Source organism: Oreochromis aureus, linkage group 10 (genome assembly GCF_013358895.1).
Source record: "Oreochromis aureus strain Israel breed Guangdong linkage group 10, ZZ_aureus, whole genome shotgun sequence".
Classification (NCBI taxonomy): Eukaryota; Metazoa; Chordata; class Actinopteri; order Cichliformes; family Cichlidae; genus Oreochromis; species Oreochromis aureus.
In genome coordinates, this window is record NC_052951.1 from 2,664,715 (window position 1) to 2,683,581 (window position 18,867).

Genomic DNA, 18,867 nt, shown 5'->3' on the forward strand with positions numbered 1-18,867 from the left:
GCCTAATGATGAGGCTGTGACCCACTTATAACATTTGGCTCACAAAAAAGCCATAGGACACAAGGGAAGGAAAAAAGGGAGAGAGGGATGAAAAAGCTTTGTGACAGGTGGCAGAGCAGAGAGCCACAGGAGAGGACCGTCCCACAGTAGAAACCATCTCCAAAGGCTGTTTCAGGCACTCCGCTGGCTTCATCTGTTAAAGTGATGGCATTCTTTCATTCAGACATAGTTAATATTCCTCATGGCTTCACATTTAAACACTGAACGAGGCTGCCATTAAATGGAGGATCTCCACGTGCTGTCAGGGCTTCAGCAGCTTCCCAAGCTCTTTTCAGAGGCCCAGGGTTTACCTTTTCATAGCCCAGAGACCGTTATGAATTAAAGACAGCACACACGCGACATATTTTCATTTTAAAACACTTACCACTTGGTCGTCTTTCTGGTTGTCAGACGCCACCAAGCTCCATTCAATATCCAGTGGTCCAGAATCCTCAGAAGCCAGAGTGAACTGGCAATCCAGCTTCACGCTCTGTCCGCTGGCCACCTCTGTGGGCGTAGACGCTGAAGATGATGTGATCTGTAGACCTGAGGTCAAGCCTGGAACCAAAGAACGCCAATTAATGTCACTAACGGCAACATTTATAATAAAACAAGGACAACTACGTTTGCAAGAGCTGTTAACAGGGTTCGTACGCTTTTTTCAGGGTCAAATTCAAGCACTTTTTAAGCACTTTCAAGATCCATTTTTAAGCTTTTCCACGCGCCCCCCCAAAAAAAAAAAAGAATGCCTGTTTCAATTCGCATCACCTCAGTAAGACCATGTGAAAAGACACCTTAGCTCCCCTTTTGTTCAGACATAGGAAAACGCACCACACAAAAATACTGCAAAAGGAACGGTCACCTTATATACTTAGTGTATAAACTCAAAATGCACATTTCACTTAAAAATTAAGATGTGCAAATGTGAACAAATCAACTTGCTACAGATATTCTTCTCCTGTTGAAAAAAAATAATAAAGAAAAACGAAAAATAAAGAAATAAGTCTTCTGATCAGATATTGATGCTTCTTTCCTGTGTGACAAAAAAAATAGGAGACAGATGTTTGTTTGTTTTTTAAGTTAATTCCCAATAAAACTGTTTATTGCCAACTAGATTGTTGTCTGTATTATTGCTAAAGTCCTAAATGATCACCTTTAAAGTGTTTGTGCTAATAACATCATGTCAGACAGGCATGGAGAACAGCACTGACTGTTTAAGTAGTTTAATGTGTAGGTGGCGATAAACACATTTTGAATGAAAGCCGGGGAACCTTGGTAGCAAAGAAACAAGTGGCTATTCTTTGTGACCATATGGATCAGTCCCTCATATTACCATTATTTCACCCAAAGGCACCAAATTAATACTCAAAAACCTGCAGCAATACACACAAATATAAACAGTACTTGGTGACAACTTTGCTTCTAGCCTTTAACCCTCTGGGGTCCAGGGTATAATTGGCCGTTTTCGACTACTTTTGATTTGGCCTCTATATTTCACCATTAAAAACTGTTTATCTTGCCAAACTGTTATTTACTCATTTTGACATAATGTGTCATCACAATTTATCTAAATTCAGACAAAATTTAAAATACAAGTAGAAAGTGGTATTTTTGACTGTAAAACCCACAAGCATGTTTAACGAATCATTTTCATAACTTGAAATGCAAATAGAAATTGGACATTTTTAAAAAATATGAACAAGTTTTGCAAACAACAAAGTTACATTGGTACTATTTACCTAAAAATGCAGCCAAGGCTCAGACGTTTTTTATATAACCATTCAAAACTATTTACAGAACAATCAGGTGCTCTTCGTCAAATAAGAAGGCACACAAATTATTTATGCAACTCCAAAAAATAGTTAGTGTCCACTATAACACAGATGAGAACAGCACAGGGATGAATCCTGCAGGTCTGACAGCAGGTGTGTCACTCAGCGTTTACACTGCAATCTGCCTTTGGTGGCTTTTTGCAGCAACTGTAACGTTCACTAGTAGAACTGGCACACAAAACAAAACGACTACACTACACACACTAACGACACAAGATAACACACTAACTTGAGACTACAAACACGATAAACGTCACAAATCTCGTATCAAAACTCTCTCTCTCTCTTTATCGCTCACTCGCTCTCTGTCTTCCCAACAACCAAATATCACATGTTGCCGTATCATTTTTTGATTGGTCGACATGGTACATTTTTCCACCAATGGGGAAGGAGTGTTTTTTCTTTTTTCACTCACAAGCAAAGCGTCTTTGCTAGCGCTCTCCATAAAAAACGCCGTTTTTACCGTTTCTTCCCGGAGTAAACGCCACTGTTGTACCTATCAACACAATTAAAACTGGTATATAGCTTGAAGTCCGCACATTCGACCCAAGTTGAAATGGAGACTCTGGGTCCGTCGACCCCAGAGGGTTAATCAGAAAGCCTTAAGTTAGCTAGTTATGTATCGGGCTAATGTTTAAAGCTTTCACTTGAGTAAATTAACTCATATTATTGCTAAGTAATATTCCGTAATAGCGCTGCCATACTGCATCACACTCAGTGCATTTCAATCATTTCTGCAGCGAGTTTGACAGCTAGCAAAACAATAATCATATTTTTTTTTTTTAAAAATAGCATGTGTAACGTAGGCGTACTGGAAAATTATTTACTAGGACTCACCTATCATGCGACCAGAGAGTGCAAACTCCGCCATTGTTGTTTTCCATCATTAAAAGCATTAAAACAGCAGCCTACAGATATGTTAGCGCACTCATCCCCGACTGTCTGAGGGAGGGCGGGGTCTATATTGAAACAGACGCAAGGCAGCCCAGGCGGGGAAATTTTGCTTTTGCTTTTTGCAACTCATTTTTATTTCTCTATCTGATAAGAAAACTATTCAATCAGATAGCTATTTATTGTGAATGAAATACAGTTACATTTTCAAGCACTTTTAAGCACCACATCTGAAATTCAAGCACTTTCCAAACCTTGAAAAGAGGACATTAGAATTCAAGCACTTTCCAGGATTTCAAGCACCCGTACGAACCCTGTGTTAACTGTGAGCTTGCTGACAGTTTTGGAGATGACTTTATATTGTGTTTAACATCATTTGAAAGATGGCCTAAAAATGAGAATAAAGCATGTTTTTCATAATTAGGATGGGAGTTTTTATTCTGAGGCCAAAGAGCTTAGAGTGTGTGATAAGGGTGACAGCACTAAGCTTCAGTAAAGAGAGCAAGCCTTGTGCTAAAAACACTGCATCGGAGCATAAAGGGTTAAAATTTACTGACAGAAAAACAAAAAATAAATAAAAAAAAATAGCAAAAGAAATTATTTTTGCATATATATTATATATATACACACACACACACACACACACACACACACACACACACACACACACACACACACACACACACACTATACATTTGCAGAATGTAAAGCAAGACTAACACAGCAGATCATAGCTTAGCTGAACGAATGGTGATAATAATAAAGACAAACTGAAGCAGGCTCTCAAGCATTTATTCTTAGAATGAATAAACATAATTTCCAGGGCGACATCATCTGGGTTAAGATTTTTTATTCAATAAGAGATTTAAGCTCCAGCAGGAACACAGCCCATAGAGAATGGAGCTGTCACATGCTGCCTCAATGTATTAAAATCCTGACAGCTTGCCACCGTCCAACCAACGAGCAGGAGAACTTCTTAAAAAAAAAAAAAAAATCATCTCAATATGTTGCTGCTAAAAAGTGCTTTAAATGTGTTACACTTAAAAATACTGCAAAATGGCATCAAACATGTAACTGAATGTATCTGCTGGGTATTTTTGTCCATAGCTACATCTGCATCTCATTTTAGCTCCTTTCATATACCAACTGACAGATGGAGCGGACTAATCTGCAGACGTATTTGGTGGAACAGCAGCCAAACCTGGTGACTGTTTACACATATTAACAGCAAAAAATTAAAATCAAAGGAGGGAAAAAAAATCAGCTTCCAAGGTGTAGATGTAGCAAACAAACAGTGTTTCAGTGCATCGTGTACCATAGAGGGTTACTACTATGGCTACAATTCATCGTTTAACCTTCGAGATATTCTGTTATCCAAACCAGCTGATCGCAGATGCCTAACCCCAACGTTTCAATGTCATCATACAGTAGAGTTAGCCAGGATATCTAATGTGGCAATTCTAACATCGAGACAGCTCACTGCAGAGGAAATATGTTTCCTGGCTCTCAAGGTGAAGAAAGGTTTAGCTACAAGTCAAGTCCCTCAGTGGCTTCATGCCCCTGTGGTAGACGAAAGAAAGAAACTTATACACAGAGTGTGACAATCTGAGTCAAACCCACGACTGCTGAAGCTCAGAGAATGTGAGCACTTGATATGACAGGATAGCACAAGCTCAGTTTTATTCCCATGGCCACCGGGGCTGCAGCTGGTTGTTTCGGCCCACAGATTTTGACAGATGCCCTTGATGGGAACGATCCACCGCCGTCAGCAGAAGCACGAGAAATGGGAAGCAAAATAGAGAAAAGCTAGACATGTGTCTGTCACTGTCAAAGCGGATACTCAGCCTGGCATCAGCATTAAGGAACGCCGTGTCGATTCATCAAACACTTAAAGAAGCTACAGCACATTTTAAAGTTGCTTAGAGAGGGGAGAAAAAGAAAGTATTCAGCTGGACTGGTTTATCGCAGTGACTGCTTTCTCTGATGAGTAATGATGTACCTGTTGAATCAATGGCAGCTATCTGGAACCTTGGGTAGCATTTGTTTCAATTACAGTGCAGCTAGAGGCCTTTTCATTAGACACCACACAAATGAGAAAAAATGCCATTTCAGGATGTTACACCTTCAACGGGCAGACACATTTGATTGCCTATACACCTCAATGACAACATATTCTGTGATAGACACGCCAAAGAAAAAGAAACACAGGAAGTGTATTCTTGATTCTTCATCAAGCTCAACATGCAGACACAACTCCCCCCCCAACGATGATATAAATCCATTTAATCCTACTTCAGGAAGTATAAACTCAAGCACAGGAAGTGCAATGCAAATAAGATAATCTGAGTATTCATAAGCCCTTTTCAGACATTAAATGTGTAACGTAACTAGCTTTAATGATCTGTTAAAGTGACAGCATGTCATCCATGGGTGTCTATGTCACTGTTTTCCAAAGCTTCATTTAGACATAGCCATGAAAATAATGGAGAGAGCCAATGTGCCCACGAGTTTTGCCATATGGCCATAGTTGCCATGAGCATAGTCAACATCACCTGCAGTGAATTTGAGCTTTTATTTCCCCCTGCTATTGTAGCTAAGAGCAGAGTCTGTGTATGTAGAAGCAGTGCAGCTCAGGTCGCCAACAGAGACCTCTCGCAGGTAAATGACAGTTTTAGACTTAATGAAAGCAAAAAACAGACTCGATTTGATGTAAGAGGCAGCATGCAGGGGAGATTTGTACCTTTCTAAAAGTGATAGTGATGAACGTCACAAGCAGGGATGCAGCAGTTGACTGACCTCACCTGTGTCTGATTATAAGATGTGTTTTCATGTACACACAACATGCACACAACAGTGCAGCTCGTGCACATACTCACGGCCACATGCTAACATGTTGTCTGATGCGGCCCAAAAACAACAATACACATTAGATCAAATCATGTGCTGAAAATAAAGCTCTGAAACATCTTTAAAATCAGATAATCTGCTGTATCAGGACTTGTGAGTGCGACAGCACACAGCATATGGCATCACATTAGCTGGGCCCCATCTTCTTTAACCACTGACAAGAATCTGCCCCATACATAAAAACTTTAACTGAGCTGTGTGTGAAAAAAGGTTTTCAAGGCCTTTAAGACCACTAATGAATAATATTTCTAAAACACACCCACTGGCTGCATTATAAACACACTAGGACATATCAATTGAGCTCATTGTTATGATTTCAACATTACCAACAGGAAAAAAAAAAGCCTTCTTATGTCACAAGACAAACCACACTGTTTGTAGCTCACACAGTGTTGAGCAACATATACTGTATTCAGGATGTGAAACACCACAATCACAACAGATATGATCTCACTGAGGTCAAAGTCTGCAGCTGTGAGACGGTGCTGCATACAATCATCGGCTTATATAGGATGAGCTTCAGTGTTTATTAAGAGAAATAGCAGCAGAGCAAAAGTAAACGGGCCTTCTTCCCTGAGGGTAATATAATCGAGTGATAAGGAAGGCCATCATTAAAGTCCAAGGAAAACTATGAAAAATGGGCTGGTTCTAAACGCAGTCATGCAAAGACACCAGCCACAGATTTATTTCCTTGAGCTTACTGCCATTGCAGTAAGATGCGTGTCGTCCTGTGTGTGCGCATGTAGGAGGAGAGCTGAGCAATGAGGGAGTGAGTGCTGGCTAATTAAAGTCTATCCTAATAACTATTCGTGGCTGTCTGTGAGCGACTCACTGTCTGACGCAGCACACCCAGCATGGTTACTGGGAGACCAGGAATGAACAGAAGGAATTTAGGGTGTCAGCGTGCTCCACCCTATAACACCCCCCCCCCCACTACCACTATCTCTCACTCACTCATCCCCCTCTCTGTCCCTCCCAGCCTCTGTCTCCCTTCTCTCCAACACACCCGTGATTGTAAAGTGCCAGTCCCACAGGCCTCCAATTCTCCACAGTCCTGCTGATTGTAACCCCCCCACCTCACCGCCAGCTTTGTTGGCATACAATGGGGAGCGAATCCTGTCTCCTGGCAACCAATCCCTCAGAGAAGGTTGCCGTGGTGCTTAAAAGACTGCATGGGAGGAAGCGAGGGGGAAAGTGAGCGAGTCAGTGAGTGAGGTAAAGAGAGGTAGAAAGAGGTTAAGTCAGAGGACACAGCAGGAAGATTCATAAAAAGGAGACGTTGATGTTACTTCAGCATTTGAAAGTGTTTATGGGGCTCGAACTGACTCAGACGTCCACGTGGTTTCATTAAAAAGTAACAGTGCAGACACAGGCACGGTCTCACAGTACAGATTTCAAACTGTTTACCATACAGCTCATTCACCCACTCGCTAACTCAATGTTAGCAGCTGTCCATCACCCATCAGTGTACCCAAAGCTTTCTAGACTACCCAAAACTATTCCCAGTAGTACTGCAGAATCATGTTAGAGCTGGTGTAGTTATGTGCTGGTAAACAGTCCATATAGAAAACAAATGAGGAAACGTATTTTCTGAAGTATGACAATAAAACCCTTTGCTATTGTCTGTAACCAGAACACTATCCAAAAACGACTCTTCAGCTCCTTTTAATGTTGAACTCAGTAAACACTTTACTAATAAAGCTATGGTCTGAGCTAATAGACAGGAAGATGTTCATTTTTTTTTTTTTTTTTTTTTTCTTAAACAGCATGCTTCTCATTAGTGTGAAATAAAATAAAATGATAAAGCAGGGTTTATGATGGGTGGAGTGTCTCTGGCCGCTTACTTCACATCCAGTTTTTAATCTCAAAGAGAACATTTATGAAAACTTCACCACCCAACGTGTGACAATCACAAAAGTCCTCCGACCTGATGTAGCTCAGTATATATTTGAATGGACTGATATTTATACAACGGTTTTCTACTCTACTTGAATTCAATTCAATTTTATTTATACAGCACCAAATCACAACAACAGTGGCCTCAAGGTGCTGTATAATGTAAGGTAGACCCTACAATAATACATACAGAGAAAAACCCAACAATCATATGACCCCTGTGAGCAAGCACTTTGGCGACAGTGGGAAGGAAAAACTCCCTTTTAACAGGAAGAAACCTCCAGCAGAACACTCAACACTCACTCATTTGAGCACTCAAAGCGCTTTCTTACTACAACCCCAACTCACCCACCCACCCAACTTGGGGTTCAGCATCTTCCCCGGGGATACATCTAAATGCAGATTAGAGGAGCCAGGGATTGAACCACAAAACCTCCGATTAGCAGACGACCCACAGCTGTAACCACTCGCCAGCGCCATGACTCAGGACTGTGAATGTAGCCTTGAATGATACACTTTCAGACTCAAATGCACAAAAGAAATGAAAGAAATGTTTTTAAAGAAATGGAAAAAAAGGTTAATTTTTAATATTTACACATTTCAAATGAATTTCTCTATTTTAAACTATATAATTCAAGATAATTATAAGTTAATAAACCTGAGCAATGTCCTCTACTAACCTAATCTGAAATCAGAACACATTAGTTTCTCATGTGCATAGATTTCAAAGCATGGCTATCACTTTTATAGATTTTTCTTTCTTCCCCTCAGTTCTTCTAGACAACATGTGGTGCAAAGAGCAGCTCCACCATTTGCTAAGCTAACAGCTCCTGACCCAAACTAAAGACCCTCAGAGTCTTGGCACGGGTCACAGTGCACCATAAGCTTCTTGTGAAGTCTGAGAAACCAGCTCTTACTGTGGGGAGATAAAGGCAGCAACTATTTCAGTCACTTGACGAAACAACAGCTACAAATAAAGCCTGGCTAGACGACGGAGGTGAATGACACTGCAGTGAGATTTACTTTCTTTAAGTTTTGCATATCCTTAATGCAGTTACACTATCATTTGGTTTGACGTAAGCTTAAAGTGTTTTGATATTTCAATCAAGTCTGATGTATTGCAGCCTGCTGCTAAAACACGTATAAGAGTGCATGGCAGAGGAAACAATCTGACAAATAAGACGTGCATGTATGAATTTACATTTTTTCCTCATAAGCAGCACTGTGGGTGGAATATGTTGAGCTCACTGGAAACCACAAAAACAAACATTAAAACAATCTTAAAAAGCATTAATTCCAACCGAGAGAAAGGAAAATAATCTCATGCGCAAGAACAAACACACAGCGGCGACAGAGCTTTCGAAAAACGTGGCACATTTTTCCAGCGAGGCAATGACGGTGGGATGAACATTAGCAATTTATTACAGTACATTTGCAGTCTGTGGGGCTCTGGAATGAGCACATTAAACCGCACAGACGCTCTACCCATCATAAACAGGCAAGCCGATCCCCTGTGACAATGCTGAAGAACATCAATTATGTTGGGCACGGCAGAGGATAACTTCATAACTTGGTTGCTGCTCAAAAAAGGTGGCTCTGAATGCTCGGCCTAGTATTCCCACTGGAGCTATTCAATTTGAAGCAATGTGGGTGCCCTGAGAGCGAGCTTGGCAGGAGTTTATGTAGTGTTGCAGAGGGCTGGGACTGTTGAACCATACTGATTGTGCTGTAATGCAGCCTGAAAGCTCCACTTGCCACACAGAGTAGGCATCAATCCCCATTGCGGATGACCTAAAGGCTGTTTTGACATAATTGGACATTAAATGATGAAGGGGTGACGAATGACAGGCACTTTACTCAGTCGTCTGACAGCTTTTACACAAGCCTATGGGGGATGTGGTTAATACAGTATCTGTGAAGCTTCCATTTGCTGACCCATCTATGCGCATTTAATGTGGCGCTGTCTCTTAATTACTGCAATTATAAGAGCGAGGTTGACCAACAATCCTGGTATTTTATGACATCACCCAACCGGTGAAAACAGATTAAGGATGATGATTTTATTTTTCACATACATTTAAGTTCATTTGGACTCTCACCATTACCGATGTTAAATTACTGAGGGAATAAAGGAACGATGGGAAGGAAGCAACAAAAGAAGAAAGGGACCACAAAGGACACTTTCCGTTAGCTCTGTCCTTAATGGACAGTTAAGTTGTCATCACAGGCTTGGAATTTGTGTGCACTACTCATAGAATTCCTAAGCATGTGTGGACACCAAAATCCCCTTTCCAAAGTTCAGGATAGGGGATTTTCTTAACTTGCTGCAATCCTGAACTGCTGTAAAGCTACATGCGAAGCATTAAAAGCAATACTGGCCCATTCCAAATCCCTTCCTCCCTACACCCCATGTGAGAAGAGGGCAAATTTATCTCAAGCACTCTGAAGAATCAGATAACAGTGGCCATCATCTCCAGTATCTCTGAGACCTGTAGAAACAGACTCACGTACATACAGGGACACACATAAAAGGCCTGTGTCCTTCAGGATTTGTCGAAGCCCAGTGACAGAGTGAGCTGGTGACAATGTGGGGCCTGGCTATGCCATAAAGCTGATAGGCAATACGCCAGTCCAAGGAGCAGCACACAGATATCCCACTGATAACATCCTCGTGGGAAACATTAAGAAATGTGCCAATGTAGCCATGTGAGGAGGAAAGTAAAACAGTAAAGAGGCAAAACACGCTGGAGCTAAATAATAAAAGCCGCTTCGAGCGCATTTGGTGGGCCTTGGTATTAAAAAAAACTAAACAAAAACCCCTTCACCTGGATGCAAACATAGCTGTTGCACTGAAACAGCAGGAATGCTTTTCCCAGTTGCAGAAGCCAGAGGGATAATTACAAAATCATGTACCACTAATTTTGCAAGGGGCAAAAAAAACAATCTCTGCAAGCAATTAGTTAACACATGAAAGCATTTTGCATGACTTGAGAAAGGGTGCAAAACAGAAATATGCCTCATGACAGCACACGCGCATTCATGCGTTTCTGCTGACATTTACTTCCCATTAGTGGAGGAAGAGATGCCGTGGATCAGCTAAAGGATTTAAATCATGAGCCCGTGGTTAATGATGGTATGTGTGTCAGGTACGTGTTGCTAAACAACAACAACATCAAACCTGCAGCTGCTGCACGTGTTAAAATATGCGTCGTTCACTACTGTACAGCCCGAATACAAATATGGCCGCAGTATTTCATCGATTTTCACAATACTCTTTACTGACACATTCAGTTAAGGAGAAGAATGTGAAGCAAAACCTTTTTTAATGCAATACATAACAAATGAGGGTTGGGTGAGGCTGTTGGGGGGGAAAAAAGCCAATGTTTATAGAAGGGAGGTATTTGTCTTCTAAGCTTCCAGCAGCTTACTATGAACAACAAAATGAAAACCACATGTCTCAGTGGGATATACTGATGGGGTGTCTCTCTCCTGACACAGGAGTTTCTATGAATGCGAGCGGGGGACGGCCATGCTGCTGCCTATTCGACCCCCTAAACAAATAAAATGTCTGATAGAGACCAGGCCTCTGCCGGCACTCCCGCCTTTGTCCGGGCCCCAGGGCACAAAGCCAGCTGCGATCAGGAGGCAGCGCTGCTGATCAAACACTGAGACACAATCACAGCAGAGTGCAACTACTATATTCAGACTGTTGATGGGCAGATAGGTTTAAAAGCCAAGTCAGATTATATGGCTTATCGAACACATGCAAACGCACACATGAGCACTTGCAATGCAGAAAATGACGAAAATATGCGCGTGAACCAAACAAAGGTTTTCTCATGGGTGTGATTCATTATGAGAGAGGTGAACACTCAAGAAGTCAGCTTAAAGCAACAGAGCGTGAACATCGCGCTAGAACATTTCTCCCGAAACACTGAGCTAAATTAGGGATCACAACCAGCCTGCTTTCACAATCATTACTGATGGAATTCCACAAAAAAACTCCAGGTGGGAAAATTCAGAGATCAGCAGTTTGGTCTGCTCAGTCTGAGGTGAGGTGGATGACTGTAACATGCTCAGTGGGAGTAATGACAAAGAGTAAGAAGAATTTCAGTCCGACTTGCGTTTCTGTGTATTTCCTCATACTTCTGAGAACGATTAATTCACACCATGCTGGCTGCAGAGATTGCTCAACCTAAAGCTGCTTGGATGAATCAGCCACACATAAACAACATGTATGTTAAGTAAACACCTACTGAGACTTAAAGACTCCTATGGCTCACTGCCAAACCATTAAAAGGATTAAGGTGTCGGTCCAGACTGCAGACGGTGCAGAAACAGCTAAAAAAAAAAAAAAAAAAAAAAAAAACCCAACAAGAATTCAAGCAGAAATGACTTCAGATGAATTCCTGGATTCCTCCCTTGTCCATCCAAGGAGGAGTGTAGCATGTTTTAAAACTTTAAATCTGACCACTAAACCCACAGTCTCCTCAGAAAGCTGATATACCAGTGATGTAAAAGACCAGAATTTCAGCTGACATTGATTGCATCAAATTTGTCCTCTGCTACGTTAGATTAAAGCATCCAGTCATTTTCAGTGTAGCGCAGAGAAACGTATGGCTGTTTCTGTACTGGAGGCTGTCATTGGGTATGCTCATGCCATTTCCTCTAGGTTCTGGTCTAAAATTAGGTCTCCTGCCTGAAGGACATTACACGATGGTGGTCTTCTGGACACTGAGCAAAGTACACAGTTCCAAATGTGTTGCATATCCAGCCCAAAGTGGGCTGTTAGCAGGCAGCGGGGCCGACTGCAGCGCAATCTATTGAAAGTATATTTGATTGGTGTTGAAAGTTGCCCGAGGACTTCGGCGAAAAAGGCACATGAAAAAAAGCACTTTGTAATAACTGCTAAAACATCAATTCCTTTTCAAATGCTATTGTAACTTCCCTTCTGACTAAACCCTCTCATCCTGTCCAAAGCAGCCCTGACCAGGCAGAATGAGGTCTTTGTGAAAGTGTAACAACACAGACAGTCCCTTCCTGTCCTCTGTGTGGGGGAAACTGTGCTGCAGGACATCCAGATAAGGCTGCTGTTAAAAGATAAGACAGATAATCCTCCTTTTCTCAGTTTTTGCTCAGCGCAGGAAATAAACAGACCTGATACTTCAATGCTGTAGTCTCTTCTTCAGTGTGAGGTTTTGAAGGCAGGTGTAGTCAAGGCACCTGAGTGGTGGGCCCTGTAGGAAGCTGCAGGCAAACACTGTCAGTTGTTGTTACAGCTTAACCAAGACTGCTGGGTTTATTCATGCCCAGAGCTCACACTCTCAGCCTCGACATGAGGAGAGAGCTCAAAACGACCGCTCCTGTTGACATACATCGTTAAGTGACAGGACACAAATGGGAATGTTAAAAATAACTCACAGCGCTAGTTCAGTGATCCAGTATAAAAGAGGAAAGCCTACAAATGTTGTTATGACATAGCATGAAGACATTTACTCTCCACGTTGAGTTCTTTACGCGAGCGAGAGATAACCCCGTCAAACTCAAAGAAAAGCCGCGAGTCTGGACAGTCGAGATAAATTAAAAGAAGCAGAGCTCAGATTTGAGCACATCTAATATTCCAGGAGGAACGCTACGAGCTGCAGTTATGTACTTTGGCACTGACTAGCTAATTAGAAATAAAACAAATAGAAGCTTCTTTAGAAAACATCAGGCACGTTTTCTATCGATATTTGTTGATCCCACATTAAACTGGGCTTCAGAGCATGAAACCCAGACTGCACACACCTCTCTTATCTCCGCAAAATTACAATGAAAAAAGCAACAAATAAATTAACGTAAGTTTTTTTGTAACAAATGCTGCATTTCTGCTTCTAATGTACTGTAATATTCTCCCCCCAGAGGGGTTTAAAAAAGAGAAGACAACTGATTCAAAGCGCGAATCCTCGGGAATTCACTTCATTTTGATTTGGGAAGTGCTGAATTTTCCTTGATAACCGTAAGAACTTTTCTGGTATTTTTTTTTTAAACAAGGAAGGAAAATCTACTGTCATTTGTCCAAAATAAAGCAACTCAGTGGTATAATATAAAATGAGAGGAATGCATTAGCATTTTCAGTCACAAAGGTGGCTCTCTTTTAGCCCGGGGAGATTTTTGCAAGAATGTTTTATATTCTGCATGAGCGAGTCTTGTCTGTCTCAATCTGTTTATTTTGTGCAGAAGTAGTTGTTCCTTTTATCTGAGCTTGGAGCAGAAAGCCTGGGCTAACACTGAAAGTTGATAACAACCACTCATCATCTCTGGCTGGAGTTTAGCTTTTGATAAGCCAGCTAATGCAAAGAAAGCCTGGCTTTGTCGAACGTGCTCCATAGTGCACGCCTCAGATATATTTCTTTACAGTGCTATTTTTAATAAACAAGTCATTAAACACGGCAAATCATGTGCCGACAGCCCACAGGTCACTGTGGTTGTTTCTTAACTTTCCATCACCCACTTTAAAAAGATAAATGCAGCTTTTGGCAATTTTGTTGCACATTCCTGATTTCCATTTGCAGTGATGGCTAACCAAGTGCAGCGTGTCCCACACATATACTCAGGTATACCAAAAGCTGCCCAAGTATATTTTCCACCGTATCTTCAGATTTTTCTCTTGCTCGAGAGGATGGACGATTTATTAGTTGTCTTATTTTAAAAGGTCAGTTGTTGATAAGAAACTAAGGAGTACAGCATCTCAATGTTTTGGGGGTTTTTCAAGTTGTAACTGTTTCCATGTCTCCGACTTGTGTGGAAAAAGGGAAAAAATGCTACAAACAACCTTACACCTGCAGAAGATTTGTCAAGGTCAGCTCAGTGTGCAGTGAGTGTTTTTGCCTGAAACCTTCCTCAGAAGCAAACTCCCCGATGGCTCCTAATGACATCTAAAGAGGTCTGAACCCTGAGTAGACTGAAGTTGCAGCCAAACACTGCTTATAAGGGCATCTCGAACAGGCTTACAGCTACAGTAGATTATATCAGTGAAAGACGACCCACACAATTGTTTACCTACCTTGGTGTGGTAGAACAATTTAAACCAGCAAACTGTAGAAGTTTTCTGGTACAAGAAAGGCTCTACAGTTCAGACACATCCATCTGGGAGGCCCAGCTGGGCAGCGATGTGTATGGAAACGCTGCAATGGAAACACACCTAACACAAGTATGCGTTGTCCTTACTGGATCGATGTCTGACAGCTTCAAAGCTGTAAGGAACCAACGTGGGCTGAACACCCTAGGACTGCTGTCTAAAGGCTCTGTTAGTTGACAAAATGTTGGGTGACATTGAAGGCAGACAGAGGATCTTTTTTATGTGTTCACAGGTCATTAATCTACAGGTCTAGCTGCCGAGTTGTGTTATAGCTTTAGCTGTCATGTATAAATCATAGTCAGATAGATGCCTTGTATGAAAGGAAATAAATGTAGAGGCGATGCTCCCCTGCCACTTTTTAAAGGAGCTGGGTGCCATGTATGCTGGTGTGATTGGAGATTTGGTGATGGGTCTTTTCTTCTTGCAATTATCAGCCATTCATAGCAGGCCAGCCAGCTAAACACCTCTGCATGTGCCTATGAATTATACATGGGCTCCATTAAGACACTTAACAGCTGGTTTCTCAGGAACTTGCCAGCAACAACTGCAGCCGGGCTGCCCCTTTGTGACTGCTTATTAAAACAGCAGCACTTGTGATTAAGGTTGTGCAGTAATGTGAGTTCTGACCATCATAAACCAGCCAGTCACAGAGCCAATTTCAGAGCAGTCTCATCTCTCCGGAGGGCAGCTGGGCAAGCTGTCGATTTCCTCGCATGGCAGTAAGATGCAATGCAGTAATTAAATCTCTGTTGTGGCTTGCTGACCTTGCTGTGGTTTGGACACTTAGCCTTTTCTATAGCCAGCTGTAACAGATGTCCTGGTCATCATACCTATACATCCAACAAAGAGCCAGAAGTAATGACTTGAGAGGAAGTAGAGGTTGAGAAGACAGTTTTAATGAATATTAATGGGAGAGGGAGGAGATGGCAGACAGCCACACTCGTTCTGGACACCCGGTTATAAAACCATAGCAAGCAAATGAATGTCATTTAAATGCGATGAAGACCTGTTGAATTTATAAAACAATCACAACAATCACAACTTCCCTTAACGTAAGAGAAACACACCAGTTGATCCTTTAAATAATACAATACCCCTCGATATAAGGAAAAGGTCAATCATACCTTGTATTTCTACTTGGGAAGATCAAACAGGGAACGACTGCATTATCATTATCTGATCCTTATGCAAAGATAAACTTGATTAGTCTGATCTCGTATTAATTATCTCATCAACCCGAACATTATATCCATCCATCCATCCTTCTTCCGCTTATCCAGGGCCGGGTCAGGGGGCGGCAGCCTAAGCAGAGAAGCCCAGACCTCCCTCTCCCCGGCCACCTCCTCCAGCTTGTCCGGGGGAACACCAAGGCGTTCCCAGGCCAGCCGAGAGATATAATCTCTGCTGGGTCTGCCTCCCAGTGGGACGTGCCCAGAACACCTCGCCCAGGACGCATCCTTGTCAGATGCCCGAACCACCTCAACTGGCTCCTTTCGATGTGGAAGAGCGGCGGCTCTACCCTGAGCCCATCCCGGATGGCCGAACCTCTCACTCCATCTCTAAGGGGGAGGCCAGCCACCCTTCAGAGGAAGCTCATTTTCGGCGCTTGTATCCGCGATCTCGTTCTTTCGGTCACTACCCACAGCTCGTGACCACAGGTGAGGGTAGAGATGTAGGTCGTGTCTCACTAGCATAAGCAATCAAAGCACATTAATATCATATATCATTACATAATGCAAGGTATCAATCCCCAGCTTTGCCTATTTTTATGTACCTGCTGTTTATAGAGAAAATGTTGTCTAGTCTAAATCCATGTATGTTTGTATGTGTCATTAACATTACCTCCATCATTCTGAACCATACAAATCTCAGTGAACTGAAGGGGTGACGTTCATTTGATGCCATGAAACACAGCGTCCTGATATTTAAAGCTGCATTTAATATCTGGCCTCGTCAGAGATTCTGACATTTTTCATTACAGTCTTTGGCTTCGCTTTAGCACCAGCTCGATAATGAGGCAACGAATGTCACAACAAATTGGATTTATGTCCTGGATCTAATTCTGTGCCTCTTTGTATCAATTCTCCTTTAACGCTCCTAACAAGATTGGGACTCTGTCATAAAATTTCACCACACGACTGCTTCAATATTATTCACAAATGTCAAATACAAGCCATCGCAGCACTGTACAAACTGCTTCCATCAGGATAACACGCATTTGCTTTTATTACAAATCAATTTTTTCCATGGACTGGAGTTATTACCATAAGTATATAATTTGACAAGATGATTAAATGCCAGACAAAGACACACTTGAAAATCAGCACCACAGGGAGCAAAAAAAAAAGTGGGAACGAATGAAGAAAGAGGCTCTCTCCAGACACCACTTATTTGCCTTTTTCACCGTACCTGCAGCTGGCAATGCGTAATGTTTTTCAATGAGACGAGGTGCTAAAAATGGCTCCTTCAACAGCTGCTTCACCCCCTCTCCCACCTCTCAAAAATCACCCCACCTTCTGCTTATGGAGCTTTTTTCCTGAGCCATAATATTTTTCAAGATTAGACACACAATTAACTCTAATGTTCTTAGAGGAGAAGAGGGGGAGGGCAACACTGCTGGAGGACAAAATATAATCATTGCCCCACAACTCAGCTCTGTGTAAGACAATGCCTGTACATTAGCTGATAATAATGTGACACACACAAAACAATACAAAATGTTAATCTCTGAAATGACACATCTACTGTAAACCACAGCTGAGGAGGAAAAATGTATCGCAGCAGTAAATTTTCAGGTCTGCTTTACAAGATAAGGAGACGTTTTTTTAAATATATAGTAGTGCACCACAACAGGCCTGCTTTTTTACCACACACAACAGAATCTGTCAGAGGTTCGAGCACACAGCAGAGTCGAGCTGACATCTACCTAGCAAGTAAGCTGGAACAAGCTGCACAACACTACCTGCAGCACCCTGGGGCTCTGCCTGCCACACTGTGTACCCTCAATGAGATGTCTAGCTCAGAGTGTTATGCAAAAACAAAAAGGATATGAACCTGTAATGTGGGGAGAAAAATGGGACTAGTGCTTTCGGACCTGGATGGTCTCTCAAGGCAATTCCATTGTTTTGGAGCAAAAGATGCACAAATTTCAATAGAAAATTAGGAACAACTTAAAAACCTTTAAGGGTGGAAAACTCTTTATTTAACAGCGGGTAACTCTTCATGCTTGATTTGGCTGATTTTTGATTTGATTTATTAGTTATTTGTATTTAAATGCTACACTACTTATTATATAAGCAAATACAAGGAAGGGAACACCCCAGAAATGATTATACAGAAATCCTTCAAGTCTCCTTCACTGCTTGCTGCGCTGTAGCGTCTTTGCTTCGGTGCAATTTATCTACAGAAAAATGGGATTCTGGATGTGTTCATTTGAGATACGAGGCACATGAAAACCCTTATTATCGTCTCAGTGAACATCTTTTTTGTCACTGAGCCCATTATTCCTCATTAGGAGCACCAGGCCTTGTTTGCACCACGAAACTGGGCATTGAGCAGCAAAGTCATCAATGCGCTTTAAGGGTTATCCCCCTAACGGTGCGACACGGCGATGATGACCGATGGGCTCAGAGAGCGGAGAGCATCGGCACTACTGTGACCTTGTTTTAACTAACAGGTTACATGGATAGCAAGAGGCTGTGTGCTGACAACAGGTAGACACAAAGGGCAGCCAATGATATTTCAAACGGTGTATCGGTGTAACGAGCCAAAAGACTTTCTAAAGACTCCAGGGATCATGACAGGACGTGGAAATTTAACTACTCAGGAGATGCACTTGGGCCAGATGAATAAAGATATAATTTTACTCCAAAGAAGTTTTAATGAAGAGAAATATATACTCAGTGTAAAAGTGAAACCACTGCCCTGCTGATTTAATTCTGGCCCAATTTTTTATTTATATTTTTCTTCTAAGAGATGCACTCGCACTAGATGATTAAAGAAGACCAATTTCAGACCATACTTTATTAATCCCTAAGGACATTATGTGGGTTACAGTTGCTCCAGTACAGTAACAGACTAGACTATTCAATACAACATGTTACAGATTTAATAATAATTAATATCAAGGATTGACAGAGGTGATTATAAATAAATATCAAGAATGCTGACAACAACATTACT

General features: G+C 41.7%; 1 protein-coding gene across 1 annotated transcript in view; it reads right to left on the reverse strand.

The window, feature by feature from the left end:
• Positions 1 to 18,867, reverse strand: part of cxadr (CXADR Ig-like cell adhesion molecule) — a 38,559-nt gene that overhangs the window by 12,204 nt on the left and 7,488 nt on the right. The window contains exon 2 of the mRNA XM_031740211.2: positions 425 to 597. Coding sequence (XP_031596071.1) covers positions 425 to 597 — 173 coding nt within the window. The remainder of the gene's footprint in view (positions 1 to 424; positions 598 to 18,867) is intronic.